At 52.6% G+C, this 27,656-nt stretch overlaps 1 protein-coding gene across 1 annotated transcript; it reads right to left on the bottom strand.

The window, feature by feature from the left end:
* Nucleotides 1–263: 263 nt before the first annotated feature.
* Nucleotides 264–25,727, bottom strand: WLS (Wnt ligand secretion mediator). Its single transcript, XM_021535592.2, has 12 exons — nt 25,552–25,727; nt 14,155–14,427; nt 8,997–9,121; nt 8,402–8,563; nt 7,561–7,697; nt 7,043–7,211; nt 6,791–6,888; nt 6,225–6,288; nt 5,895–6,038; nt 4,553–4,636; nt 3,006–3,159; nt 264–2,378 (listed from the first exon to the last, which is right to left on the bottom strand). The coding sequence occupies exons 1-12, from the start codon at nt 25,655–25,657 to the stop codon at nt 2,269–2,271; spliced, it is 1,626 nt and encodes a 541-aa protein (XP_021391267.1). The 5' UTR covers nt 25,658–25,727; the 3' UTR covers nt 264–2,268.
* Between the last annotated feature and the right edge of the window lie 1,929 nt (nt 25,728–27,656).

The following is a 27,656-nucleotide window of genomic DNA, read 5'->3' as shown; positions in this document are numbered from 1 at the left end:
AGTGGGGTGATGGCCAACACACTAAGGTCACAGCACAGCTGTGACAGCTCCAGGGCTGGCAGGCAGGGACAGAAGGAAAACCCTGCAGGGCTGCTCAGAAGAGAAGGCTGCAGGGAGACCTTAAGAGCCCCTTCCCATAATTGAAGGGACTCCAGGAGAGCTGGAGAGGGACTTCTGATGAGGGTCCAGAAGGACGGGACAAAGGGGAATGGCTCCCTCTGCCAGAGGAGATAGGAGATGAGGAGAAATTCCAATGACAAATCCACAATATTGTATATTTTATTTAAATTAACAAACCTACATGTTTTCCAGGTTGCTTAAAGCATTCTGTAAAAACTGAACTCAACCTAAACAAAAAAACCAAAAGGATATATTTTAATAAGACCCAGGGACTATTTCCAAGACATATGAGTTGGGCTGAGGAATGAAGAAATAAAAAAAAACCCCACACACGTGCCCCGTAAACAAATTGTTAGTGTTTGACACAAAATTTGGTTTGAAAGCTGCAGCTCCCCACTTGTGGGGAACCTTTACAAAACACAATGCTATAGTCTAAGCTGGAAAAGAACCCATGGACACAGCTATGGGAACAACATAAATATCACGTAAGAACCCAAGGGAAAAGGGATGGTAAAGTTGCAAAGTCGAGTGCTCAGCTGGGAACGTTCTGGGGTTACAGGGATGTGCGTTGATTTAATTCATTCCCAATGGAGTAGCTACTACAAGTAGGAACACTGCTCGGACCTGCTTTGCCTCCAGGGGCAGGGGAAGCTGGGGATCCTGGGGAGGGCAAACACAACAAACGGAATTGCTTTAAGAAAATCCAGTAGGAGCTGCAATTAATACAGAGGGAGCAGGTCTTTGGCAGAGGGGTCTGTCCTGACTGGAGGAGCCCCATGTGATGGTGCCCAGCAATCAAACCCATGCAAGGTGATCTTGTGGTGCCACCCTCTCTTTTTTCATAGTATTGAGCTTTAATAAATGGATGAGGGTAAATTAATAAATTCTGGGGTGGAAATTGTTATAGTACCTGGGATCGTGATGGTACCTGGGCTGACAGGAATGAGTTTCCCCTCTCTGCCTCCCCTAGAATGCTTCAGCAACACACAGCAGCAGCAGATTGTTATCTTGTAGGGCCAGAACTGGAGGGTGTTACGTGTCACCAGCAGGTAACACAGACGTTTACTCCTGGATGCTCCAGGCCATGGAAGGTGTGCCTGGCAGCGCAGACCCTTCCCCACCATTCGCTTCTCTGAACCGGGCCCAGCAGGGCCCAGCTCAACCTCAGCCCGGATCAGTTCCCACTGCCCTCTCTTTGCCCAAGGCCTCCCAGCACGGGGCTGAGTGAGCCCAGTGCCCACGTCTGCTCTGGGAAAGCAAAGATCCACATTAGTGTGTGACCAGCGGATCCTTTCAAGTCCGATAATCCCTGGAAGAATCCAGCTCTGCTCCAGCCTGGCAGCGCACAGAGCGAGACTGCCCAGCTCCCAGGGATGCACTGTAACAAAAGGGAAGGGGAGGAAGCCACAAAAGCACGCAAGCCAAAGGGACTGAGAACAGGGAGGAGCTGGCTGTGCTATCAGCCAGCTGGGAACTCGGGCCAGGAGTGCTCTGTTCTCCTGCAGCTCAGCTCAGCATCCAGGCTGGCCATTCCCTGTATCCAGCACACAGCTGTAAAACCTGCTGAGAAAGCAGTTGCTGCTTCTACTAAAGCCTTACTAACAGCCTACTCCTCTCCCAGCTGTGCTTCATCCAGCGACAGAGGGTGGCTGCAGGGCTGCCCAAACACTCAGACAAGGGTCAGTACAGCTACACAGTGGTGGAATTAAATGCTTTTACAACAAGGTTTCCCCCCAACAACCAGCACCTTGCGTAAGTTACACGCAGGAGCAAACCCAGAGTACTGAGCGTGTGCTCCTGCCTGAGCTCCCTGCAGCACCTGTATGCACCAGCACACCCAGCAAAATCCAACCAGCCCCATGGCAGCTCTGTCCCGGCCCCACGTCCAGACCTGCGACTTTGCAACCTCAGTGCCCTTCCAGCAGGGTTTTACGTGCCCGAGTGTAACACAAAATACACAGCCCTCCCCCCAGGAATAACTACACCATAGTAAAGAGTTACAAATGTTCTGCTCGCTGTCGCTGCTCTGTGAATGCACCAGGGACGGGGTGCTCGAGGAGCGGATGCGGCCGGAGGGGTCTCCAGCCAGAGGGACTCGTGTGTCCTCTGCTCCCACCCCAGGCCAGTCCCTGCTGAGGCACCTCCGTGTCACTCCTGAGCCTCCTTCCGAGCCAGCTTGTACACCTCCGTGGGCCCGTCCACGTGGGTGATGGTGGTGGTGAGCTGCAGCTCCTCCCCGCTGTTCACCCCCAGGTCACCTGAGAAACAAAGGAGTTCCATCAGTGTGGTCTCACAATGAAAAGGGACTATTCCAAAGGGAAAGATCCAGTTTATTCCCTCCAGCCGCTAGCTGCCTAAGCCACAGACCAGCGACTTTCCTGTAAATTATTTTATTTACAGCTATTTAAACAGAAGCACAAGAAACACATTGAGGGGCTATAGCATGGCCAGAGAATGGAATGGAGCTGGGGAAGGGGCTGGAGCCCCAGAAGAGGCTGAGGGAGCTGGGAAGGGGCTCAGCCTGGAGAAAAGGAGGCTCAGGCAGAGCCATCTGACTCTGCACAACTCCTGACAGGCGGGTCTATTTTCTCCACTCCTCATCCCTCCATCTGAGCTACGCAGTTCCATCTGGGCAATGCTAAAAGGCACAAAAACCACCCCGAAGGTTCCAGCCAGCCCTGGCTAAAAGTCAAACCTGTCTAACCCAGCTATTAATTCAAATGCCTGCTTGGAAACTCAAACCATCATTTGCAAAACTTTTCAAGGCACTGAGTGGGCCAAAAAAAAAGGCACAGAAGGCACCCCCTATTTTGTACCTCTCTGTCCCCATGAGAGCCCTCAGGTCATGTGGGGACATTTACCATTGGACATGTGGGGACATTTACCATTGGACTGGTCTTCGCCGTAGTTCTTGTGGGATGGCGCGTACAGGAACATGAGGGCAAACACGTAGAGATTCCACATCCCGTAGATGCCCGTGAAGAAGGCGCTGTTCACTTGGATTGTCATGTCCCCCCACTTCCAGTGGCCTTCTGTCACCTGTCCAGGGAAAACAGACACGGCCAGGCCATCAGGAAGAGCAAATTCCGTAAAGACGCAGCCTTGGAGTAAATCCGTGAGAACAGCATCAACTCAACAGGACGGAGGAAATGGAGTGTAGCAGGTTCAGTGAGGCAGAAGTCAGGCTGGGATTCTCCTCTTTGGACTCAAAGGAGAAGATGCTCCTGACAGAGTGATTCCCTCAGGACTTCTTCAGCTCTGATGTCTCATTTACTGTGACTGAACCGCTGCGCTCTGCGATACCCTGCCACAAGCGTGTGCTCAGCAGAGATTGGCACACAAAGGGCACTACCTGGGGACACCACTGACATCCCAGAACATCCACCACCTAAAAATAGACCTTTTATAGCAGGAAAACCAGCGTGAATAATGGGGGAATTGATGTGCTGAGCACGGCTGCCTGAGGAGGGGCCAGGCTGACAGCACCAACCTGCCACACGCTGAGGGCTGTCAACATCCATGAAAATATCATCAATATTAATATTCCTTGAAGATACACAGACTGCTCAGGCTACTATGTTGCTTTCTGTTAAAGAACAACATAAAGGCCAAGAAGAAAACTACAGTAGCTTAAAAAAGGAGCCAAGGAGATGATCTGAGGGCTGAAACCCATTTGCCATGGAGCCAGGCTGGGAGAGCTGGAGGTGCTCACCTGGAAAAGAAAAAGATCCAGGGAGAGCTCAGAGCCCTCCCAGGGCCTAAAGGGGCTCCAGGAGAGCTGGAGAGGGGACAAGGCAGGGATGGATGAGACATTGGACAGGAATTGTTCCTGTGAGGGTGGGCAGACCCTGGCACAGGTGCCCAGAGCAGCTGTGGCTGCCCCTGGATCCCTGGCAGTGCCCAAGGCTGCGTTGGGCATTGGGACTCAGAGCAGCCTGGGACAGTGGGAGGTGTCCCTGCCCATGAGCTGAGTTTTAAGGTCCCTTCCAGCCCATGCCAGTCTGTGACTCCACGATTCAAGCAGCGATAAAAGCACAGAGGTGACATCGGAGCTCAGGACAAACAGGTACAGCTGCTGCTGGGCACGGCAGGGCTGCAGTCAGCCCAGGGAGGGTTGGATGCTGTCACGTCTCCGTGGGCACACAAAGCCACCCGAGTGTTTCAGTGTGAACAGAACATTTTCCTCTGCTGAGTTCTCAGAAATGACTAAAGCCTGTTGGCCCATTTCCGCGCGGCGCGGCCCCAACTCCCTGGGAGCCAGGGGCCTTTGTGCCGGCTCCAGCCTCAGCAACTGCATGGCAGAGCTTCAAATAAACCAAAACAACTTCTTCAAAAGCAGCTTGTTATCAAACATGCTCAGAACAGGCCAGTCCGGTCTGACCAGCGATAAGCAGCGCCGGGAGCGGCTTGGGAGCCCAGAGCCACCCCTCACCTGGCTCACGATGAAGAAGATGACGGTCATGGCTGCACAGGCCAGGGTGATGAGCATCAGGAACTTGAACCTAAAAATCAGCCCCTGTTTAGAGAGAAATGTCACTGGTCACATTAACAGAATCCACAAAACCCATTTTTGGTTTTAGGATAGGCAAGACACGAGGATAAAAAATAAAAAATAAAACAAGGGTCCAACCCACGAAACCCCAAAGCAAAACAACCTCCACCCACTCCTGTGCCGTGCTCAGCACAGCCCATATCCTCTGCTCCCCACACGTCTGCGCTCCTGCCGGAAGCTCCGTGCGGGGTGGGCACGTCTGGACAGCGCTGCCTTTCCATGACATTTGCCCGGTGACTGATTGAGCAGCAGTTAATTAAGTGGAAGAGGTGGCACGGCGGGCTGCAGGGGGCAAGGCTCTTGTAAAATAAACATGTGGTGGGGTCGGTGCCCCAGCGTGGCCTCGAGGTCTCACCACACCAATCCTCACCCCCAGCCCGGCTGCAGCGATTCCAAGGTCTGCAAAACCCGGCTGCCTAGCACAGAACGGAGGTTCTGAGACAAACCCCTTGGCTGGCAGTCCCACTGCCCACCGCCCCTGCTTCCACTGGTTCTGCATTTTTACTTACAAATTCTTTTGGTTTTGGGTGAGTGCGTGGGTTTTTTTAACCTGGTTCTGGAATTTAGGTGGAAATGTCAGAGTCTGCGTAATTACCCTGCCACACCACGACAACAAAGGACTATTAATTTAACTCTTCCACACCAGATCTGTGCTCCCCAGATGTCTGGGTGTGGAGTGTGACAGCAGCAGCTCTGCACCACAAACTGAACCCCCGTGCCTCCTGCTAGAGGGAAAAACACTCAGTATCTGCTTCAAATTCTTTCAAGTCCAATTTTCTAATTTTTTATGTGCATTCCTGATGGGTGATAATGACTTGTTTAAAGAAGAAGGGACCATAATTTAGCAAAGACTTTGGGGATAAATATTCGTACCCATGTAGAAGCAGGTTAAGCACTGAGAGTGAGATCCTCGGGTTTGGCAGCAGGCAAATCAGGAAATCAGGCAGGACAGAAGAACATACAAAATCATGGGCTAGAAATGGGAATAATGGGGGGAATGTGTTGTGCTTTGACCCTCCAGCAACTTTGTAAGGAAGCAACGGCCCCAAAAATCCAAATTTATACCATGAAAAACTAGATGGTCTTAGCAAGACCTCCCACTAAACACAAAAATTAATATTAGAGGAGGAGAAATGGAAGTATGAGGAGATTATGGACAAAGGGGATCTCAGAACAGACTCTGAGGCCCAAAATGTCTTTTAAAACCAAGGAAGACCCTTACCTCATAGTGAAGGCGGCGAGCCTTGCTCATGGCAGGGAGGCTCGACTGCTTCCCACTGATGTTTCTGAACACTTGGAAGACCATAAAACACAGGAAGAGAAAATAGAGGCACAGGCAGATCCCTGCGACTATAATAAAGGCCATCTGTGCAGATGAAGTTAAGGGAACATGCTACAAACTAACAGGAAATCCTAGAAAACATTATCCAGGTGATTCCCATATTCAGCTCCCCGATGATCTCCTGCAGTGCCTGAGCCAGCCCCTGCCCCCCAAAAGTAGGGAGTTGGCCCACACCTCCCAGGGACCTTCCCACAAACCAGGGAAGGATACAGCCAGCTCCGTGCCCACCTCGGTGGTCCAGATGCTGTAGAAGGGGTTCTTGAGCTGCACTCCCCTGCAGAGAGAAAACACCGACTGTCAGAGGGCTCAGAGGGCCCCCTGACCACTCTGCAGCCTGGAAATCACAGAATCAGGAAATATCCCGACCTGGAAGGACCCACAGGAATCACTGATCCAGTTCCTGCCCTGCACAGACACCCCAACAATCCCACCCCGTGGCTAAGAGTGTTGTCCCAATCTTCCTGGAGGCTCCAGCAGCCTTGGGGCCGTGCCCATTCCCTGGAGATCTGTTCAGTGCCCAGCACCCTCTGGGGGAAGAACCTTTCCCCAAGGTTCTGCAGGGAAAAGCCAGCTGTGCTGCTTTCCTGTGTGGGTCAGGACAAGGTGAGGTGGGAAGTGTTTCCACAGCCAGCACACTTGGGAGCATCCACAGGAGCCTCTCCCGGCTCTGGGAGATGGGCTGTGCACCCAGCCGTGGGGCTGAACTGGTCCCTGTGCAGGAGGGGGCAGGAACCTCTGCTCTGGGATGCCCAGCTGGGCAGTGCAGCTGCACCCACCTCTCACACATGTCGAAGACAAAGAGGCAGAAGGAGCCCACAGCGATGGGTCCAACCTGCTTCCAGTAGCCCGAGAGCCGATTCCGCTCGTTCTGGTCCTGCTCACCAGGTGGGGAGGAGGAGAAAAAGGAAAAGTTAGCCTGAAATCCCCTCAGCTGGTGCAAGTCCCCCCAGCATCATTTCCAAGCATCAGCTGCCAGGTTTTCCTGGAAGTGGGGCTGGAAAGCACCTTCCCGTGGGTGTGGTACCCACCATCATGTGCTCCCCGCAGAAGATGATCCAAAATGAGAGCAGCATGGCATAGAAGATGCCCTGTCGAATGTCTCCAAAGAGCAGCATCCAAGTCCAGTCAAATCCGATGGAAAACCACTCCACGGGGATGTTAATGAACGTCATGGAAATTCCCAGAGCAAAGATGACCCTGGAGAGGCACAAACACCATCTCTGCACATCCCAGTGTGCGAGGGAAGGACAGAGTCCCAAAAGCCAAAGCTGTGTGTGGAGAGCAACAGAAGGAAACCCAGCACTTTTTGGGAGGTGTTACCTCCTGCCACCAAACCCCCTAGGACTGAGCTCCTCAGAGCAGCTCGTTTTTCTCCAGGGGTTTAACAGGAAAGAAGAGAGAAGCTGTGGAGGTCTCCAGCTTCCAGTGTGCCTGGGTAGAGGGTGGGGATGGAGAAGAGGCAATTCCTGTCTCCCAGCCATGGGCCCTGCCTGGGAGCAGTGACCACCTCAGTGGCTCCCCTGGGCCACCACGGGCCCCTACTCACTTCTCCAGCAGGACGGGGGCGCGCGTCATCAGCGTGATCCTCCTCCAGTACCACACCATGATGATCAGAATGCTGGGCGTCAGGAAGGTCTTCATGGCAAACCACACCTTGGTGAAGCCTCCGTTTTGATGGATGCCCTGAGGAAAACCAGGGTACAGGGTTTGACACCATCATCCTGTGCTTCTCCTCATGGAGTGTCAGGAGAGGCACACACGTGGAAGTGTATCCCAATGATGGTTTGACAGAGAATGGGTGCCACCTGGGCAGGTTCCGAGAACAAATGCCAGCAGACACAGCTTCCATGGCAAGGGAGAGAGGGAATTCTGACACAGCATGGAAAAAGCTGGCAGAACTACTCCCAGACAAGTAACAAGATCCTCATGGAGCCAAGTCACCCCTGGTGGGAAGAGCATTGGCTCATTAACGTGTTTCTCCAGCCACGCGTCCTCCCACCGCTGTCTGCAGCCACCACAGCCGTGGTGGGAGGGCTCCAGCTGGGAAAAGCATCCCTGCTCACCCAGCCAAGGGTGGGCAGAGAAAGGATCACTACAGCCTTCCCACACATGGCCACAGCCAACTCCAGGACAGACCAGGCCCCCTCTGAACCCTCCTGTTCCTCCTTAGCTCCCGTCCTTCAGCAGGACTGTGTGGTGGGAAGCAGAGGACACAGAGAGCTCGGAGCCTTGGGAAGAGGCCAGCTCTGGAGGCCTAGAGAGGGCTCTGAGAAGAGCCTGGCGTTTCCAGGGAGGAGGACAGTGCCCCGGAGGCAGAGGAGCAGGGGCAGGAGCCGCAGCAGCCGGGGCAGAGATGCCGGCTGGCAGAGGAGGGGCGGGACGCTCACCACAAGGCGGATGTCCTTGATCTCGCCGATGCCCACGTTGATGCCCTTCCTGTCGTTGACGGGCAGGCGGATGTTGATGAGGTAGTACTTGTGTGCCACGCTGCCGATCTCCATGAAGGGCAGGAAGTCGCAGTCGTAGTGACGGCCCTCGGACTCCACGGTCTGCAAAGGGCAGGAGCAGAACCACAGGCCTCAGCCCCCGGGACCAGCACACACACAGCCCTGCAGCTGGGAGCACCCAGAGCCTGCGTGTGTGACAGTGGCTGAGGGACACTTCTCCTCATGGCTTTGTTTAGGATCGCTGAGTAGATAAGGTTTGACCTCAAACAGGGTCACGTTTCAGGCCTTAATGGGAGCCTTCCAAGATGAACCCTCCACAGCTCCCTAACAGGAGGTGGGAGCCAGGTGGGGATTGGCCTTGTCTCCCAGATAAAAAGTTACAGGACAAGAGAAAACAGTCTCAGGTCATGCCAGGGGAGGTTTAGCTTGGATATTGGGGAAAATATTTTCATGGAAAGGGCGATCCCGTAGTTCTGTGATTGGAAGAAGACAACTCCCACTCATCCCCACCACCAGTGTCATTCAGATTCCTTACTTTTGGAGAGCCAAAGGTGCACTTCAGCTTCCTGATCTCTATGGCATGTGCTATTTCCTCCCAGTCGTCAAACATGTCATCACGATAGGCCAGCGACACATCCAGGGTGATCTCTGCATTTTCCTCTGCAACAGCAAGGAGACAGGAGGTTCAGAAGGTTCCCAGAGTGATTAAAAAACACAACACAAAGTTCCTTTATGAAGATAATTAACAAACTGAAGTTGAGCTATGCTGGCCTAGCTGGGAAAAAACTCAGAATCAACCATACACAACAGCATTGATGTTTTCTACACATCTTGTTTAGCTTCAGTTGTTCTACAGAAGGGTTTTGGAGCTCTCCCTTCCTCACCTACAGAACTTTTTAGAGCCCTCCCCTGCTCCTCCACACCTGCCCTGACTTGTTCCTACCTCTGCAGATGGCCCAGCTGGCACGCCAGTGACACACACGGAGCTCGTGGCCTGGCAAGGTCACACATCCCTGTGGGACCAGCAGCTCGTCCCCTCCTGGCCTTGTGCACAGTGACAGTTTGGGATACAGCTGCTGGGAAAGGTGCCAGGAGGTGCCAGGACACTGCCAGGAGGGAATGAGGCTGGATCAGGCTCATTCAGGCTGGAACAGGCTCACTGAGGAGCCATAACTGAGCGAGTTCATGCACTGGAGCTGCAGCTGAGGCTGCCAAGGAGCATCAACACGTTTAAAAACCTCAGGCAAGTCTGTACCAGCTCCACCAGCTGGAGAATCCTCCTGTTTACCAGGCACAGATCCCAGGGAAGGCTCTGAACGAGGAACACGCTCCAAGATGAGCACGTGCATGTTGCAGCCCAGCCTCCTTTTGTAGGGCACCAAACTCTTAACAGCCACAGCTGCTGGAAGAGCTCCAGACCCATCTACTGTGGAGAAGCACTGGGAGATGGCTCCAGACCCATCCACCCTGGACAAGTGTTAAGAGATGGCTCCAGAACCATCCAGAACCATCCACTGTGGAGAAGTGTGGGGGGATGGCTCCAGAACCCATCTTTTCAGCTATATTTTTGTTGGGAATACGTGGTGGCACACTCATCCCACCGGATGGGAAGGGGCGTGGATGGGATCTGTGGTTGGCAGTTCTATTTTTACACCCTTTGGAGGTGGCTGGGTTGTGCATCTGATGTGGACACTGCAGGATTTTTCTGAGCATTTTCTGGCTCACATGATCTGTACCCTCCAGATCCATATGCAGTCCCTTTCCAGAGCTGCCAGGAGTTGGGTTTCCATGAAACACGAATTTGCCATCTCAGATCCGCTGTTTAGGAGACCAGCAAAACAGATAAATGGGAACATAAGGTTGAACTTGGCCCGGCTAAAAAGAACCATGAACTCCATTTCAGAAGCCATAAAACCAACTGGAATGCTTGGGATTAAATCCAAGAAAAACAGCTTTCAGTATTTCATTTTTGCAGTCCAAATGCTGCTGCTGCCATGGAGTATGAAAACCAGAAGGCAGAAGATGAACTGCTGCGTGCCTTTCCAGGCCAATGGATTAGAGGCTCCCTCTGGAATTCCATCAGTCTCTCTGCTGGGGTGACACCTCCCCTTGAAAATGAATTTTGTGGAAAGACCCTTCAGGGCTGTCAACATAAAATACAGTTATATCCATATATCCATATATTTCAGCACAGCAGACAGAGCTCTGCTAGTGGTTGGACTCCATCTTAAAGGTCTTTTCCAACCAAAATGATTCCATGATTACCCTATGCCAGCCTTCCATCAGCAACTCCCATTGTCCCTGAGGAACAAATAAGGACCCTGACAGAGAACCAAATCTTAAAAAGATTCGTGCCTTATTCCCATTAATCAGATGTTGAACAGACAATTTTCCGGGAAGGGGAGGGTGCCCTTTTCCTGCACAGCATTAAACTGAGAGGGAGCAGAATCAGATTTATCAGGGATAAATCCTTCCCTGAGGGCGCGCAGGCCCTGGCACAGATGCCCAGAGCAGCTGGGGCTGCCCCTGGATCCCTGGCAGTGCCCAAGGCCAGGCTGGAGCAGCCTGGCACAGTGTCTCTGCCATGGCAGGGGTGGCACTGGGTGGGCTTTGAGGTCCTTCCAACCCAAATGAGGACAAGACACGCTCCTGGAGGCTTCCCAGCCTGAGCTCTGTGACCCCCCCACTGAGGGACTCCCTGCTCATGCTCCAAGCACCACCACTGTCATTTTTCCCTCTGGCATTTTACTGCCCAGGAGCTTTTCCATGAATCACTTTATAGGACAATACTTGCCCAGGATATCTTCACTTACATTACAATGGCCTAAAAATAGTGGAGTTGTTTCAGGAGGGGGCTCTGTGCCAGCTGCACACTAACACAGCTGGCTGGGGAGAAGCCTATGGCAGGCAAACAGAAATGCTGGAATTATTTCCATTACACTTCCATGCTTCACTAGCTCCCTAAAATTACAAAACCTACCAAAAAGCCCGAGGCTGGATGAATTAGAAAAGGAGGCTGCAGCACTCTGCCCTCTCACTGTACACAGTTGCTTTCCAGCTGCAAGGAAACTCCATCTCCTTCCTCTGGACCCCTCCTTTCCCAGTTCTGGGAAGGGGTTTTAATAATTGAGTGCAAATGCATCAAGAAAGGAAAGGGACAGCCCAGAAATAGCCTCTTCCTCAGAGGAACAGCCTGAGTCTCTCCCAGCTTTCTGGGAAGGATAAACTCAGCTTCTAAACATCTGCATTCCAAAAAATCTGTGTTTCAAAACCACTGCAAGTCCAGAGGGAGGTCCCAAGGTGAAGGTGATTAGGGCTGGTTGCTCCTCTGAAAGGTGAGATCCCACTGGGTATTCCAGAAGGCTCAGCCCCTGCCAGGCTCTCTCAGGGCATCCTACCAGGGCTGTCCTTTCCCTCTGTCCCACAGCAACCTTTTCTGGCTGGAAGAGAGCTGACAGGTCCTGAAAGAGGAGAGCTGACACAGGTTCTGGATGGGGAGAGCTGACACAGGACTGACTGCAGCTCTCTGTGGATGAGGAGTCAGCCATGAGTCACCAACATTTCCCAACAGGCACAGCCCAGCTGCCCCTGCCCCAGGGGCACCCAGCACCCTGAAAAAACAGAATGCAGGTTTACTCTGTGCATTGGCCTTGCTTACGAATTGCAGGGGAAGAGGACAAGCAAGAGCATTGGAGGAAAAAAGCAGGAGACAGTTTGATGTGGCTCAGAAAACTCTCTGGTGAAAGCCAAGGTGAACTGGCAGAGCCCAGGACCCTGCACAGCACCATCAGACCCTGCAGTGGAGCTACAGGAGCCAGGAGAGCAGGATGTGCCCCAGGCAGCAGCTTCTTCAGGAGGATAAATCCTGTGCAGTTCCCAGCAGTGCTGCTCTCCTGGATGATCTGAGGCAGCTCCAAGATGGTTTTCAGGACAGTGACCAGAGGCTTCAGCAGCTGTGGTACCTTCCAGGAGTGGCTCTGGTTTGGCACCAGCCCCTGCTGGCATCGGCCACAGCAGCAGAAGCCCTGGAGGGCTCAGAGCCCCAGAGAGAAGAAACTTGAATTGTTGCTTTAAAAGAAGAACTGAGGTTATTTCACATCCTTATCACAGTCCCTTTTGAGGAGCTGATCAAAATCACCTGATCAATAAGGGCCTTTCATTTAACAGCAGGGGACAGACACACAAGTGCAATTAATTCAGCTTAACAAGCCTGCTGTTTATTTCTTCAAGAGCTGTTATAACACGATCTAGCAAACAAGAAATGTGTTACTAGGTCCTGAGATTCTGCACTTAATTTACACCTGCCTTCAGCTTGGTACAAAGGGTTGGACAATCCCCAAATCTCCCTTTTAGTACCCAGGGGTGGCCCTAGATGAGCTGTTCTGCTTTGAGATCTCAAACAAACCTCCCACCTTTGCAGGACTCAGTCACTGAAGGGCACAAAGCCGAAGCAAAGGCTTTGCTCTTACAGCAGAAATGCTGCCAGAGGCTGGGTTAGCATTCCAGCAGCCTGCTCCAAGGGCTCGGCCAGCTCCTGACTCCAGCACGGTTGAAAATCCTTGGGATAAAGAGCTGTTTCCCTAATGCAATCATCTGTCCAAGTGGAAGGAGGTGAGGCCTTAATAAAGGCACAAAGCTGCTCTCTCTGTATTTCAGAGATAATTACAGGGATAAAAACACAGGTGAAAGCTTTCTACAATCTCATTTCTAACTTATCTTAATGATAATGCATTAAATCATCCCTGCTCCATCTCTGCAAGTGTTGAAGGTTAGACAGGGCTTGGAGCAACCTGGGATAGTGGAAGGTGTCCCTGCCCATGGCAGGGGGTAGAAATGGAGCTCTGAGATCCTTCCCAACCGAAACCAGTCTGGGATTTTAGGATAAATAGCTGGAGGAACAGTTCCACACTGAGCAGGAAGGGGCCAAGGACACAAAGATGGCTAAAGAAGCTCCTAACTCCAACTAACTCCCTGAACTGATTCCACCCCGTGGATCCCTGAGCATGGAACCAGCCCCACAGCCAGGCTGGAGCCAGGGCAGGAGCTGCACACACCCAGCTCAACCAGTCTGGAAAGCAAATTGTTTATTCACTGTAGCTTACAGTTAGAGAGGGATTTTCCCCAAGCACTTTAAAACATGCAAACATATGGACAACTTCCCTTCCAGGGAGGGCCAGAGCAGTTCTGCCCTTTTGCTCTCAACATAATTTTGCAGGTTTTAGTGCAGGATTATTTCTGAGTTTGGGGGGGAGTTGTGTGTTTTGTGTGTGGGGTGGGGAAGGTGTTATATATTTCTTTAGTATTTATATAATAGCTTCAACCAGAGAGAAGGGAAATTAAAGTTAGATATTGGGCAGGAATTCCTGGCTGGGAGGGTGGGCAGACCCTGGCACAGGTGCCCAGAGCAGCTGTGGCTGCCCCTGGATCCCTGCAGTGTCCAAGGCCAGGTTGGAGCAGCCTGGGACAGTGGAAGGTGTCCCTGGCATGGCCAGGATGGCACTGGGTGGGCTTTGAGGTCCCTCCCAACCCAAACCACTCCAGGATCAACACTTCCCAGATTCAGGAGGTGCTCCAGCAGCACCTCACTGCGTGGCACCAACACAACTCATGGCACGAGGTAAAAACCCCTTTAGGGGAGGCACACTGGGAAGGAAATGAGAGCCAGGCAGCAGCTCCCTCTGCCAGTCACTTACTGAGGTCGTTGTCCATCTTGAAGGCGATGTCCAGCTGCATGATGAAGAGCATGAACTGGAACCAGGGGCTCATCTCCTTGCTGGGCAGCGGGATGTGCACGGCGAACACGATGTCGTTGGCCTCGATCTGCCGGCTCACGGCCTCGTCAAAGTCCTTCAGCTTCTTGCAGTGGTTGGGTCCCCAGGGCATCAGCCACTTGGTTTTGTGGTGGTTCTTCCTCACGTCAATGCACTTCACTGACATGTAGGGAACAGCTGTCGTGGGGCTGGGAGCTGGCAATGCAAGAGAACCACACTTGTAGCATCTGCAGCCATCTGATACAGAGGTTTCCCCAGCAAAACTCGCAGCTCCCCGCTCCACTCTTTGAAGGCAATTTAAAACAAATGCACCCAGTGCTGCTCTTTCACAGCTCTTTGATCTCACAGTCAAGTAATTAAGTTTATTACATCCACAGATGTATGACTGACTTTGTAGTGGGATCAAATTAGGATTAATTGAAGAGCTGGGATCTGCTGCTTCAGTCTCAGATACCTCGGTCACACAAAATCAGCCTGATTTACTGAAATCTTTTCCTTTCCCTGTGCTCAATCAAGCAAATCCACACATAAAGCATGTGCCCAGAGAAACCTGGATGGATGAACTAATCCCAAACCTCGTGGTCCTGCAGGGCAAGATTTACCATGGGGATCTGCACCATGCAATGCCACACATCTCCTCGGGCAGGAAGATTTTCCTCCAGGGTCGTGAGTGGCATGGGAAGTGAGACTCTGCAGAAGGTAATTTTCATGTTGTCACTATCCTCATTCTGATCATCCACAACTTCCCTTACAGATCACAGACCCCCAAAAACTCCAGCAGCAATAACACCACCCTACAAACTCCCAATATTCCGAGGAGGAAAACAACCCCAGAGTGAGCTTCACCCTTCCAGCCAGGGCTCCTGGCTGCCCCCAGCCCTGCACTGCTACACCCAGATGATTCAACCCTGGCTCCTTTGTAATTTGGGCACAGCAGGATCATCCCAGCAGCTCTGGAGCCGTTTGGGATGGCAGCCAGGAGCCCTGTGGAGCACCTTGCCCAGCGTGCCACCTCGTCACAGGGTGACATCCACACGGCTTCCCACGGGCAGGGAGCGGTGACTCAACGCCAGGCAGGAGGAAGTTACTCAAAAGCCAAATGTTTATCAACTGCATTTTTTCCATTTTTTCACAGCACTGAGTTTCTCCCAGCTCCAAAGGCACAGGGATGCCGGGATAAGGGTAGACTCCAGGGGACTGCCATGAGCAGGTGGGTTAATGGTTGGACTCGCTGACCTTGGAGGGTTTTTCCCACTGAAAGGAGTCAGGAGCACTCCCAGACTGATCCCAGCTCTCTGGGATGCATTGTTGCACTGCTGCATCCCAAACCCTTGCTGCACGCAGGAATCACACAACACTCAGACATTAAAGCAACCCCAAAACTGAACAAGTTCTTGATACTAGAACTGGGACATATCCGAGTTGTAAGGGACTCACAAGGATTATTGATCCAACCCCCGGCCCTGCACAGACACCCCAAAATCCCACCCTGCGCATCCCTGGCAGCATCCAAACTCTCCTGGAGCTCTGGCAGCCTCAGGGCCGTGCCCATTCCCTGGGGATCTGGGCAGTGCCTGCACCCTCTGGGGAAAGAACCTTGCCCAATATCCACCCTAAATACTGCATCAAGAAACACCAAAGTAGAATGAAATAAAGCATTCAACAAACAAACACAAATGAAGCTGCAAGTCCAGGTTACAGGACACTCATGACATGCCCACAGTGCATAAAATATTGTAATAAATGTTGATTCCTCCACCATGCCTCGATGCAGAACCCAGTAACCACAGCTAAAACTGCAGCTGGAAGGGAATATCAGGAATATTGCTGTGAAGTAAGCCAGGCATTTCAGCCGAGCTCTCTGAGCTCTTTAACTCTGACACATTCTGGGTGATTTCGAAGGCATTTCTGAATTAAGAGACAGCGTTCCCTCTACAGAGAAGCCGAACGTTTCTTGCTTTGATGCAACTCATTATAGCCATAAATACATGTTTTCATCACTGCCTGATTATGATTTTAAACACTTGGCACGCTCCCTGCAGCCTCCCCTCTGCCAAAGTTACAGCTTTGAGGAGCATGAGACAATTACTATACATATTCCTCGTCGGGAATCACGCACCAAACAAACGTCGGCACTTGGCTTCCATTACTGATTTGGCTCCTGGCCCAAAAAATCCAAGTGAGCGTTGAACCAAGTGGAAAAAAAAATGCTTCGTGGAGCTGCAGCCAACTCAGCCAAGAGCATTACAAAGTGCTATGCAAAACAAAGCTCACACCCAGGGATTTGGGCTGGGCTGCGGTGCCAAGGGCTGCCCCAGCCCCTCTGCCCCCAGCCCGGGGGGTGCAGCAGCCCCACAGATCCCAGGATCTCGGTCAGCCTGTAAATAATTGAATAATTGAACAGCTCTGTGTGCACAGCACAGTGCATCAGCCCCGTGCTGCTCGCTGCCGTGAGCAGCAGGAATGCAGGTACCACTTGGAGTAAAAGGGGAGCAGAGCTTCCAGGGAAGGTTTGGCAGGAGCCAGCTCAGCCAGGAGCCCCCAGGAGGGAGTCCTGGCCCCAGGGGCTGGCAGCAGCCATGGGGCAGAGACCCCTTGTGCCAGGGGGCTGGACACCAGCAGTGCCAAGTGCCAAAAGCCATGGGCAGGAGGTGCTGGAGCTGCCAGCACTGCCACAGGATCACAGACTGAAAGAGACCTTAGAGTTTGTGTCATTCCAGACTCCTGCCATGGCAGGGACACCTCCCACTGCTCCAGGCTGCTCCAGCCCCAGTGTCCAGCCTGGCCTTGGGCACTGCCAGGGATCCAGGGGCAGCCACAGCTGCTCAGGGCACCTGTGCCAGAGCCTCACCTCCCTCACAGGAACAATTTCTTCCCAATATCTATTTATCTAAATTTCCCCTAAATTTCTGCCTCTCCATCTCCTCCAGCTGGGCCCTTAAAGTGCCCAGCTCACTGCAGGAATCCCAAGCATATCCCAAATTACAGGGGCAAAGCAGATCCTGCTGCTCCCTGCAATGGTTTTAGGCAGCAGATACTTGGGAAGCTGCACACCTTCACCAGTGTGGCCACCACTGCCCAGGGAGGGCTTCCCATGGACTGCCAGGGCCACCTCAGCTGTGCCTCGCTGACTCAAACAACTCCTGTGCAGAATTTCATCCTTTCCATTCAGCCAGGAGGTCAGGGCAGGGTGCTCAGGGCCTGATCCCACCAGGACAGCAGAAGACAAGGTCCAAGGGGCTTCCCTCAGGAGCTAATCCTCAAAGACAAACCCCACACTGCTTCTGTGGTTTTAGACTTAAATCTTTAGGGGAAAAAAATTACTGAGACAAGTGAGCTCAATTTTTTAGCATTTTTGGGGGGGATATTACATACACCTAGGTTTGGGCAAGAGCCACCATCACTCAGTATTTTAATTTCAATAAATTAAGCAGATCTTCAAACAGCTGCCGTGATGAAGCCTTAAACACCTCCTTCCTCCTGCCCTCAAGTTCCAGGATTTCCACCCGTCTCAGCTCCCCAGCAGCCCTCACCTTGGGAATCACATCCTGCACCTTCTCATCCCAGCACCTCCAGCACTCCCATTAACCACCGACCCTTGCTCCAGCACCATAAACAAGCCCTTTGGAAACTCTCAATTGCATTGTGTCCACACTGATTAAAGCCTGAATCCCCCTGACCTCGGGGGGATTTAACTTCTCCCGGCACCGGGAGCATTCTGCTTTTCTACTCAATTACCCCCTTCGGAGCCAGCCAGCACTTCCCAGCGAGCACACACAAAGGGCTTCTGCTTCATTACCCTAAGCGACTGCAGGGTAGGAATAAACAAGCTAATTTATCATGGGCAGACCCAGCTTTTCCAACTGGAACAGCCAGAACCTGGATAACACCATCTATGCGCTCGGGATTATAAATATGTATTTATTGCAGCATGATTTTTTTCTGCCTCCCTCTTTCCTGACCTCGATGGCACCAGTTTTATAAATCTGAGTGACACAGACACTTTTAATTACTATTTCTTTGATAGTTCTTATTTCATAAAGCTTTCTGGAACATTGCAACAGCTTTTAGATGCAGAATAATTGTATATTTAAATAATCCCACTGCCCTCTGGAAGCCCACTCCCCTTGGGAAAGGTTTTTCTTTCTTATATATGACTTCAAACTATCCAGACCAAAATCCTCTAAAGCCCTGGGGCACCAATTCCATCCTGATTTACAGTGGGAGTTTCCAGATATCCTGTTGCAGTTGAACATCCGTATTTCTGTTGTTTCAGAGAGATTTTTTCAGTGCTACAGGTTTCCCTTTTTTTTTTTTTTTTTTTTTTTTTCCCTTCAGGCCATAACAATGAATCTGTCCAAACCATCAAACCCAAGTTTTCTTGATTAGAACAGAAACTCTGTGACTGTCCCTGGATCCCTGGGACAGGGACAGGCTTGGAGCAGCCTGGGACAGTGGAAGTGTCCCTGCCATGGCAGGGGTGGGATAAAATGGGATTTAAGATCCATCCAACCCAAACCACCCTGGGATTCTTGACTCTTCAATCCAGTCACATATTGCCAGGTACTCTCATGTCCCAGGAGCTGTTTTTCCTCAAGGTTTGTTCTCCGGTGCTGGTTTTGCAGCTTTGCTACCAGCAAAGCCTCTTCAGAGCAGCACAAACGGAAGGTTTTTCCCAATAAATCAGTTTCCAAGGAGCTGCAGGAGCAGCCATGCCCAGAGCCCTTGGAATTGAGGGACCAGGAGATTCCCAACTCCCTGATAAGCAGCCAAAGGGCTCCTGGGGAACAGAGATAAGGAATTATTCCCTCAGCCCCAGGCAAGTCACAAAGCAGGGAAATCTTATGAGGCACAACTTGCTGGGAGAACTGAATGAATGATCTCCATAATTCACATCCATATTCAACAGCTACAACGAATACAAATGAGGTGAGCATGAGTAGAGCTCCCTAAATGCAGAAATTGATATTCAAACATATTTAAAAGAAGAAAGAGGAAAAAAAATAAAAGAGGTAAGACTGATTTACTAATTGCCACACAGAACCTGATCTTCCAAGTCAGTTTTCCAGTGGAATGAGCTGCATTTCCTGCAACTCCCAGCCAAGGTATGAAATCCTGCACACAGATCCCAAGGAGCAGGAAGAGCTGTTGTTATCCAGCAGCTTTTCTCCTAGCCTGACACTCTCCAGGATAAGATACCTTGGAAACTGCCCGTGCTCAGATATGTGAGGAATTTCATCTCCATGTGAATGGGCTGGTCCAGGCCCTTCCCCGCTGGACACCTCCAGCCTTCAAAGGCTTTCCCAGGCTAACAGGGACTTCAAAGGCCACAAATGTTATTTACCAAGGAAAAGGCTTCCTGTGTAGGGGTTTTCCTCTCAAAGGGAGGGAGGCAGCGGGAGAAGTGCTTGGGAAGTGCTTGGGTCACATTTAAATCAACACAGGGGGTACAGCAGGAGGACTGACCTCCTCACCTGAGCTCTCCCAGGTTTGGGTTTGGAAGTGATGCAGCTGTGAAAAGAGAAAAACCCAGCACCTCCGAGGATTTCCAACTCCTCAGGCCCCAGCACTGCCATTCCTGCCTGGGAACTCTCCATTTCTGGCACTTTTGCCCATTCAGCTACAGTTACAGCTCTTCAAAAGAAGAATTGAGCAGACCTAAACTAAACAGACATGACCTTTGGTGCCTGCTTTCTCCTGGGCTCCCAGCGCCTCTGCCAAGGCTGCAGCCCTGCAGGAATGTGCCTATACACAGGATCCATTGGCATTCATGGCCACGGAGCACCGAGCAGCTCCTGGAGAGGCCCTGCATGAAAGGAAGTCAGGCACACAAAAATGTTCTTTATCCCCAGCCTGAAACACTCTTTCCTATCCGTACCTTGGAAATCCGAGTGCTTTCCCTGTCAAAAGATCAGCTCAGCCCGAGGAAGGTAATGAAATCCCAGGAAAGTAAATGAAATCCTGGAAACTCGGGGCTCAGGAGCCAAATCAGACATTTAGATAATGAGCTGGGATTGTGGAGAGCCGCTCAGCCATGGCCACACATGACTCATTATCTCTCCAGGCCAGACACACAAGGAAGTTTGAGCTCCTCCAGTCACAACAATTCTGTTTTTTCCAGCCTCAGCCAGGGAAGGGAGCAGTGAACCTGCACCTCCTTAATCCATCTCCTCAGCCCAGAGGACTCATGTGCTAAATAAATCCCTCCACTTTTCCAATCAGTTAAATTTGTACAGTGTATGGGTGGGCACTGGACTAACAGCACTTCCCTGGGTGTGAGCCTGCTCTGGGTTTGCCCAGACCGCAGAGAGTTCTCCTGCACTCCCTGTGCTTGCTTGGAACAAGGATCTGTGATTTGGGATAAAGCATCCTTGGAATCATGGAAGTTCGAGTTGAAAGGGACTTTTAAAGTAATGCATATAAAATAAATCATTGAAAATTCCCTTTCAAAAAGTTTTTGAAGCTGGGATGTTGCTGCACAGACATGTGTTTTGTTTTTTTTTTCCCCTTTTTTAATATATATAAGCTAAATCCATATATGTAAAAATTCCAGGATGAAAAGGCAAATAGAAAGGGACACCAACAGCTTCCCACAGAGAAAGAATTTGTAATTAAAAGCTTTGCTTTCAAAACAACCAAGAGGCATCAAACCCACATAAATCCAGTCAGATTGTGCACACACAACTTCCACCCCGGCAGCTGGCAGGAGGACACCGGTGTGTCCCAGCTCAGCTTTGGCCTGGAGCAGTTGTGGTGACCTCCACTGGAACATCCCAGCCAAAATTTCCGGCAGCAGGCACAGACAAGTGGATGCTGCAGCTGGTTCAGCTGTGGAATCATGGAATTGTTTAGGTTGGAAAAGCCCTTTTAGGCCAGGAATTGAACTGTTCCCAGCACTGCCCAGGCCACCCCTGACCGTGTCCCCAGGTGCCACATCCACAGGGATTTTAAATCCCTCCAGGGATGGGGACTCCACCCCTGCCCTGGGCAGCTGTGCCAGGGCTGGAGAACCTTTCCACGAAGGAATTTCCCCAAATATCAACCCTGAGCTGCCCTGGCCCAGCCTGGGGCCGTTCCCTCTCCTCCTGTCCCTGTTCCTGGAGCAGAGCCCGACCCCCCAGCTGTCCCCTCCTGGCAGGAGCTGTGAGAGCCACAAGGGCCCTGAGCCTCCTTTGCTCCAGGCTGAGCCCCCTCAGCTCCTCAGGGATTCTCCAGCCCCTTCCCAGCTCCTCAGGGATTCTCCAGCCCCCTCAGCTCCCTCAGGGATTCTCCAGCCCCTTCCCAGCTCTCCCAGCCTCTCCTGGGATTCCAGACCCTTTCCCAGCTCTGTTCCCTGCCCTGGACTCATCCCAGCCCCTCAGGGGCTTGTCCTGAGAGACCCAACACTGTCCCAGCCCTGGAGGTGCAAGGTTTGTCCTCGTGGCTTGTCCAGGGCTGTCACAAGGCTGGTGGCATCCCAGGACAGCCACACTGGATCCAGGCAAGGCAGAGCAGGCAGGGGCTCCCAGGAACGCCGGCGTGCCTGTAAATTATCATCAGCCCCATTCCTCACAAACGATAACAGAAACCATTCCTGGTGATCCCAGTCTCCTGTAATCCACACGTGCCATCATTTACAGCAGGGTAGTGGAGACAAGGCTGCATTAGGATTAATTTTGTGCATCGTGTTCTATCTCCCACTGCTGCATCCCAACTGAACACATCACACACAGCCCAGAAGCGTGACCTTTAAACAAGATGTTTTCCACGAAGGGAGCAGACACCAGGAATCCTGTGGGGTTTCAAGTAGTGACAGCCCCACTTTCTGGAGCCAAGAGCTCATTACCAAAGCACGACAAAGAAACAGCCCAGTAAAATTCTCTTTTTTGCGTTTGCTCCCTTTTGAGCTTTGCAAAGCTCCCTCCATGCATGGAGACTCCACCACTGCCCTGGAGAGCCTGCAGCAGGGCTGGACAACCTTTTCCATTAAAAGAATTTTTCCAAATTTCCAACCTACAGCTCCCCTGGCACAGCTTGAGGCCGTTTCCCCTCATCCTGTCCCTTGTTCCCCGGGAGCAGAGCCTGACCCCACCTGGCTGCATGCTCCTGTCAGGGAGTTGTTGGCATAGGATCTTCCTCCTGCCACAGGAATTTCTCCCATCCGTGTGCATCTCGTGCTTTGCCAAGAGACAGCTCTGAGCAAATCCCACCTGAGAGATAACATTCCTGCTGCTAAATAAAAGAGCTGTTGGAAATGTGGAAGCTGCATTAAAACTCTGGCATCACACACTTGACTGCCCAAAACCGAGCCGGGATCCAGCAGTGGCACAAACCCCCCGATGTGAGGAAAACCAGCTTTGTGGTGGTTGTATCAGGTACCAACGTGCTGCATTTGGGTATTTTGGACTGGCACGAGGGATCTGTTAAAATAGAGCACTTAGTCATTGTTTTGAAACATGACCTAAGTGCCTGCGAGGGGAAAGGCTGGCTGGGCTGTGCAGCCGTGTCCCACTCGTGTACGTATTTTGGGTTGTCTAGACCTGGGCACACCAAAATAACCGGATTTTGGTGTCTGTTGGGTGCGCTGGATCAAACCAGAGCAGGGCCACTGTGTCAGTGCCACCTCTGCTGCCAGCCCACCTGGGAGCAGCTGTGGGGTGGCACTGGCAGCTCTCCTAGCACGGCTCCGATCCCTTCGGAACGCCAGCCACCGACCCGCTGCTCACCACGAGGAATCTCCTTAGGAATCACTAACAGGGTCGGTCCCAAGCCCCTGGATCAGAGTTTCCAGGGATACAGGGAGCCCAGATGAAGGCAGGCTCCTGGGGAGAGCTGCTCAGCCTCCCAGGCCGTGTGTCACCCTGCCAGATGTTGGGGACCACACCTCGGTTACACAGGGAACGTAGTGTTTCACAAGCACCAGATATCCCTGGATTTCCAGCTCCCCGGAGGGCTGGCTGGGAGCTGCTGGCTCAGGGATGAGCCTCTAAACTCTTAAATGCATCAGAAGGGGTAAATGCTGCAGAGGAAAGAGCAGTTTGGATGATTGATTAGAGCACTTTAAGTGGGGATTTCCAGGAATTAAAGAATTTTGGGGCAGCACCTCCTAGGACTTGACCACAGATAGAAGATGCATTTACTCCAGCAGGATGCAGAGACTGAGCCTGTGCAGGAATTCCAGCAGGATGCAGAGACTGAGGTCCTGCAGTGAACTCAACCCCAAATCTCTGTCCCTGCTGGCCCCAGCACATCCAACCTGTCCCTGCAGCTTTCCAGCCCCACCTGGGAGACCCATTCAGGATGAGAGGGCCTGATGTGGATGCCCAGCCAATAAAGCAGGGCATAAACCAGCTGGAAAACGGAACTAACATAATTTAAATTCTTAAGTCTTCGAATCCCTTCAAAACTGAACAGAAACATTTGTCTTTTCCCTGTAAAGCCAACCATAAACATCTGATTGTCACATCTGTCCCCAGATGCCAGCACAAACAAGGCTTTCAGAGCCACACCAACCTTTGGAAAACGCAACTATTTCAATTTAGCAGCAAGAAACTGCTAGAAAACCCTTTTAAGATGAAGCTTGGCTTGTCTGCACAGCACAGGCCAAGACATTTTATCTCAGGAATCATCAGTGGCTTCAGTAACCTGTTCAAGTCTTGAACAAAATCTCAAAGAGAAAAAAAAAAAAAAGGAAGGAAAAAAGCTAATTCTGATAAACTTTGTGTGGTTTCAGGCCTGCAAGAGCAGGAAAAATGAGTTTTAGTCAATATGTGCCAGCAACTCCTTTGTGACGGAGGTGAGGAAGTAAGAGAATGAGGGAAGCTGAAGCTTTCCACAGTTATGTTTAGTTATTAGAGGCTGATAATTCAAGGCCACGAAGGCAAAGCACTGATGGGCACCAGGAGCACAGAGCCTGCTTCCTGAGGAGTGGCCGGAGCTATGCCCTCGATCCCTCTCAAACGGAGAGAACAGCCCGACTTTACTCTCCCAACGAAGTGCAACAAAGTTTCAGAGTGAATTTGACCCCGATTCTTCCCAAAACCCTCAGAGCTCCGCAGGGATCCTGCCCGGGAGGAAGGGCTGGTTTGGGACCGGGGGAGCCGGCCTGCCCCAGGCAGTGGGGGATGCCCCGCAGGGCTGGACGGTCCTTCCCGGGATAGAAAAGCAACATTCCCACCCTGGAAATGGCCAAAGCAGCCACATCCACGCGCCCATCATTCCAGGGAGCCGGCGCAGAACTCAGCTGCTTTCTAGTAAAAAAAAAAAAAAAAAAAAAAAAAAAAAAAAAAAAAAAAAAAAAAAAAAAAAAAAAAAAAAAAAAAATCCCAGGACTCGCCCCAAACTCGCTCTCCTCCATCTTCCTCTTTCCCTCCCCCAGGGAAAACTCTCCTGGCCGCAGGGCTGCGTCCCAGTTCCCATCGCCCTGCCTTTGGGAATGCTCGGGGATAAACAAACACAATCTGGGCTTTAGAGTGCCCGGTGCGGAGCTGGGGCCCAGAGCCGAGGGGAGCGGGGACGGGGATGAAATCCCTCCCTGGGCGGCCACGAGGGTTGCGCACGGGCAGGAACAAACCCAGGCCGAGCCCACGCGGGTTTGAGCTCCTCCTGGAAGGGCATCGGGAGTGGGGGAAGCTCCTGCAGCGGGAGGCGGAACGGAGGGGACCCGTCCGGACAGAGGTGGGGAGATGGGAGGGAGGAGAGGGGACCCCTCCTGCAACGGGATCGGGAGGGAGCGGGGGGATCCCCCGCAGAAACGAGCCCGGACAAAGCGAGTCCCAAAAAACCCCAGAGCCGGGACTCCCCCTCCCTCCAGTCATTTCCCTTTTTCTTTCCTTTTTTTTTTTTTTCTTTAGATTTTTTTATTAATGTTTTTTCTCATTCTGGAAGGAGGGGGGAAGGTTTCCTCCTGCGGCTGATTCGGAGGCCGAGGCACGGGGAGGTGCAGCGCCAAGAAAGGAGGAAAAAATCCTTTTCAAAAAAATAAATTATTATTATTTTCTAAGCCAACTTTGAAACGCGAAGCTCCCTGCGCGTTCCGTCGCCATACTGAAGCTTTCCCACTTCCCTCTTTCTTTAAGTCCAGGCTGAAACCAGGCCAAAGAAAAAAAAAAAAAAAAAATAGAAGCAACACAAAAACTTTTCCTTGGCCGGCTCCCCCCGCAGCAGCCGCGGGACGGGCACAAAGGGCCCGGAGCCGGGATCGCTCGGCTACAAAAGCGGATAATGAGATCATGGGAGCGAGTCAGCGATACTGTAACCAGCACTAAACAAGCGGGCAGCGGCGGGAGGAGGAGGAGGAGGAGGAGGAGGAGGAGGAAGGCAGCGGCCCCCGGCACTCACCGATGAGCCCTCCCACCAGGAAGGCGATGACTTGGAGCACGAGCAGGATGCCCCCGACGATGCAGAGCTTGCGGGTGCTCATGTTCTCGATGATGGCCCCGGCCATGCTGGCGGGGCTGTGCGGGCCGGGGCGCTGCGGACGGAGCGGGGGCCGCGGGCAGCGGGCGGGCCCCGCTCGCCGCCCCAGCCGTGATTGTGCCGCTCCCGCCGCCCGCGGCCGCTTTAACCGGGCGGCCGCACGTGACCGCCGCCCCTCCCTCCCCGCGCCCCGCCCGGGCCGCCACAGCGCCGGCACCGGCAACGGGAGCGGCGCTGGGATCGGCACCGGCAACGGGAGCGGCGCTGGGATCGGCACCGGCAACCGGAGCGGCCCCGCCGTGCGCTCACCGCAGCCCGCCGCCGGCCCGGGGACCAGCCCGAGGACCAGCCCAGCACCGGCCCGGGGACCAGCCCGGGGACCAGCCCGAGGATCAGCCCAGCACCGGCCCGGGGTTCAGCCCGGGGACCAGCCCAGCACCGGCCCGGGGATCAACCCGGCACCGGCCCGGGGATCAGCCCAGCACCGGCCCGGGGACCGTCCCGGCAGCGCCCGGGGATCAGCCCGGCACCGGCCCGGGGATCAGCCCGGCACCGGCCCGGGGATCAGCCCGGCGACCGGCCCGGGGATCAACCCGGCACCGGCCCGAGGATCAGCCCAGCACTGGCCCGGGAGTCAACCCGGCACCGGCCCGGGAGTCAACCCGGCACCGGCCCGGGGATCAGCCCGGCACCGGCCCGGGGATCAGCCCGGCACCGGCCCGGGGATCAGCCCGGCTCACCCCGGCCATGGCAGGGACACCTTCCACTGTCCCAGGCTGCTCCAACCTGGCCCTGGGCACTGCAGGGATTCAGGGGCAGCCGCAGCTGCTCTGGGAATTCCATCCCAGGGAACAATTTCCAATTCCCAATCTCCCATCCATCCCTGCCTCTGGCACTGGGAGCCATTCCCTGTGTCCTGTCCCTCCCTGCCTTGTCCCCAGCCCCTCTCCAGCTCTCCTGGAGCCCCCCAGGCCCTGCCAGGGGCTCTGAGCTCTCCCTGGAGCTTCTCTTCTCCAGCACGAGCTCACCGTTATGTTTTCCCCACTGCTCTCCCATCCCCGTGGCTCTGGGCAATGCTTTGTCCTTCCCCCAGCCCTACTTTGATTCAACCCAGTTGCTCACGCCAAACAGTTTTCCCAGCTCTGCTCCCCTCCATCCATCCCATTTCCCAGAGGAGGATGCTGTGTACCCATCCCACCCTCTGGAAGCTCTGAGCTCTGTGTGCTCACAGAGTCCTTTGCGTGGCCCAGAACGAGCTCGTCGCCCCCTGCCATCACCTTTCAGCAGCAGGACAAGGGGAAGTGGATTTAAACTGAAGGAGGGGGAGATTTAGATCAGATATTGGACAAACTTTTACATTGAGGGTAGGCAGGCCCTGGCCCAGAGAAGCTGTGGCTGCCCTTGGATCCCTGGAAATGTCCAAGGCCAGGCTGGAGGGGGATTGGAGCAGCCTGGGATGGTGGAAGGTGTCCCCCCATGGCAGGGGCGGGGGGCACTGGATGGGATTGAAGATCACTCCCAACCCAAACCAGTCTGGGATTCTATTTCTGGTTTTTGTTTACTGGGTACCTCAAGGATCCACGCTCTGCTCCCTGTTGCACATGGAGTGATGGATGCAGAACATCATCCTGTACAGCTGAAACTAGGCAGGGTGTTACCAAAAACACTTGAGGACAAATAAGCCATGAAAGGAGACAACTGATAACAAAAACACATACAGGAATAAAATGAAAGATGTAGGTCAAAGATGTAGAAACACAAACCAATAATGAACTAAAGGAAAAAGGATCAGAAAAAAAGTTGGGAAGGATTCCAACACACCTTGACCATTCAGTGTAGGAGCACTGTCCGTATTTAGGGTTTTGTTGGTAGATGTTTAGGAACTTGGGATAATATAGGTTGGGATATAGGCACCAGGAACAACTTTAGCTAGTTTGTAACTGCAGCTTAATCTTTAAGAATAATGTAAGTTTTACCTTTTTGTAGTTTAGTCTTAGCTTTACTTTCACATTCCAGTTCTGACTTCA

The sequence above is a fragment of the Lonchura striata genome, chromosome 9, assembly GCF_046129695.1.
Source record: "Lonchura striata isolate bLonStr1 chromosome 9, bLonStr1.mat, whole genome shotgun sequence".
In the NCBI taxonomy this organism is placed as follows: domain Eukaryota; kingdom Metazoa; phylum Chordata; class Aves; order Passeriformes; family Estrildidae; genus Lonchura; species Lonchura striata.
This window is presented reverse-complemented; position numbering and strand designations above follow the sequence as displayed.

Coding starts and splice junctions, on each gene's coding strand:
- WLS (XM_021535592.2), bottom strand. CDS start 25,657: ATGGCCGGGGCCATCATCGAGAACATGAGCACCCGCAAGCTCTGCATC. Junction 7,212..7,560: donor GCCCCCGTCCTGCTGGAGAA/GTGAGTAGGGGC, acceptor GTGCCTCTCCAG/GGTCATCTTTGCTCTGGGAA. Junction 6,889..7,042: donor TCTGCGGGGAGCACATGATG/GTGGGTACCACA, acceptor CCTGGTGAGCAG/GACCAGAACGAGCGGAATCG.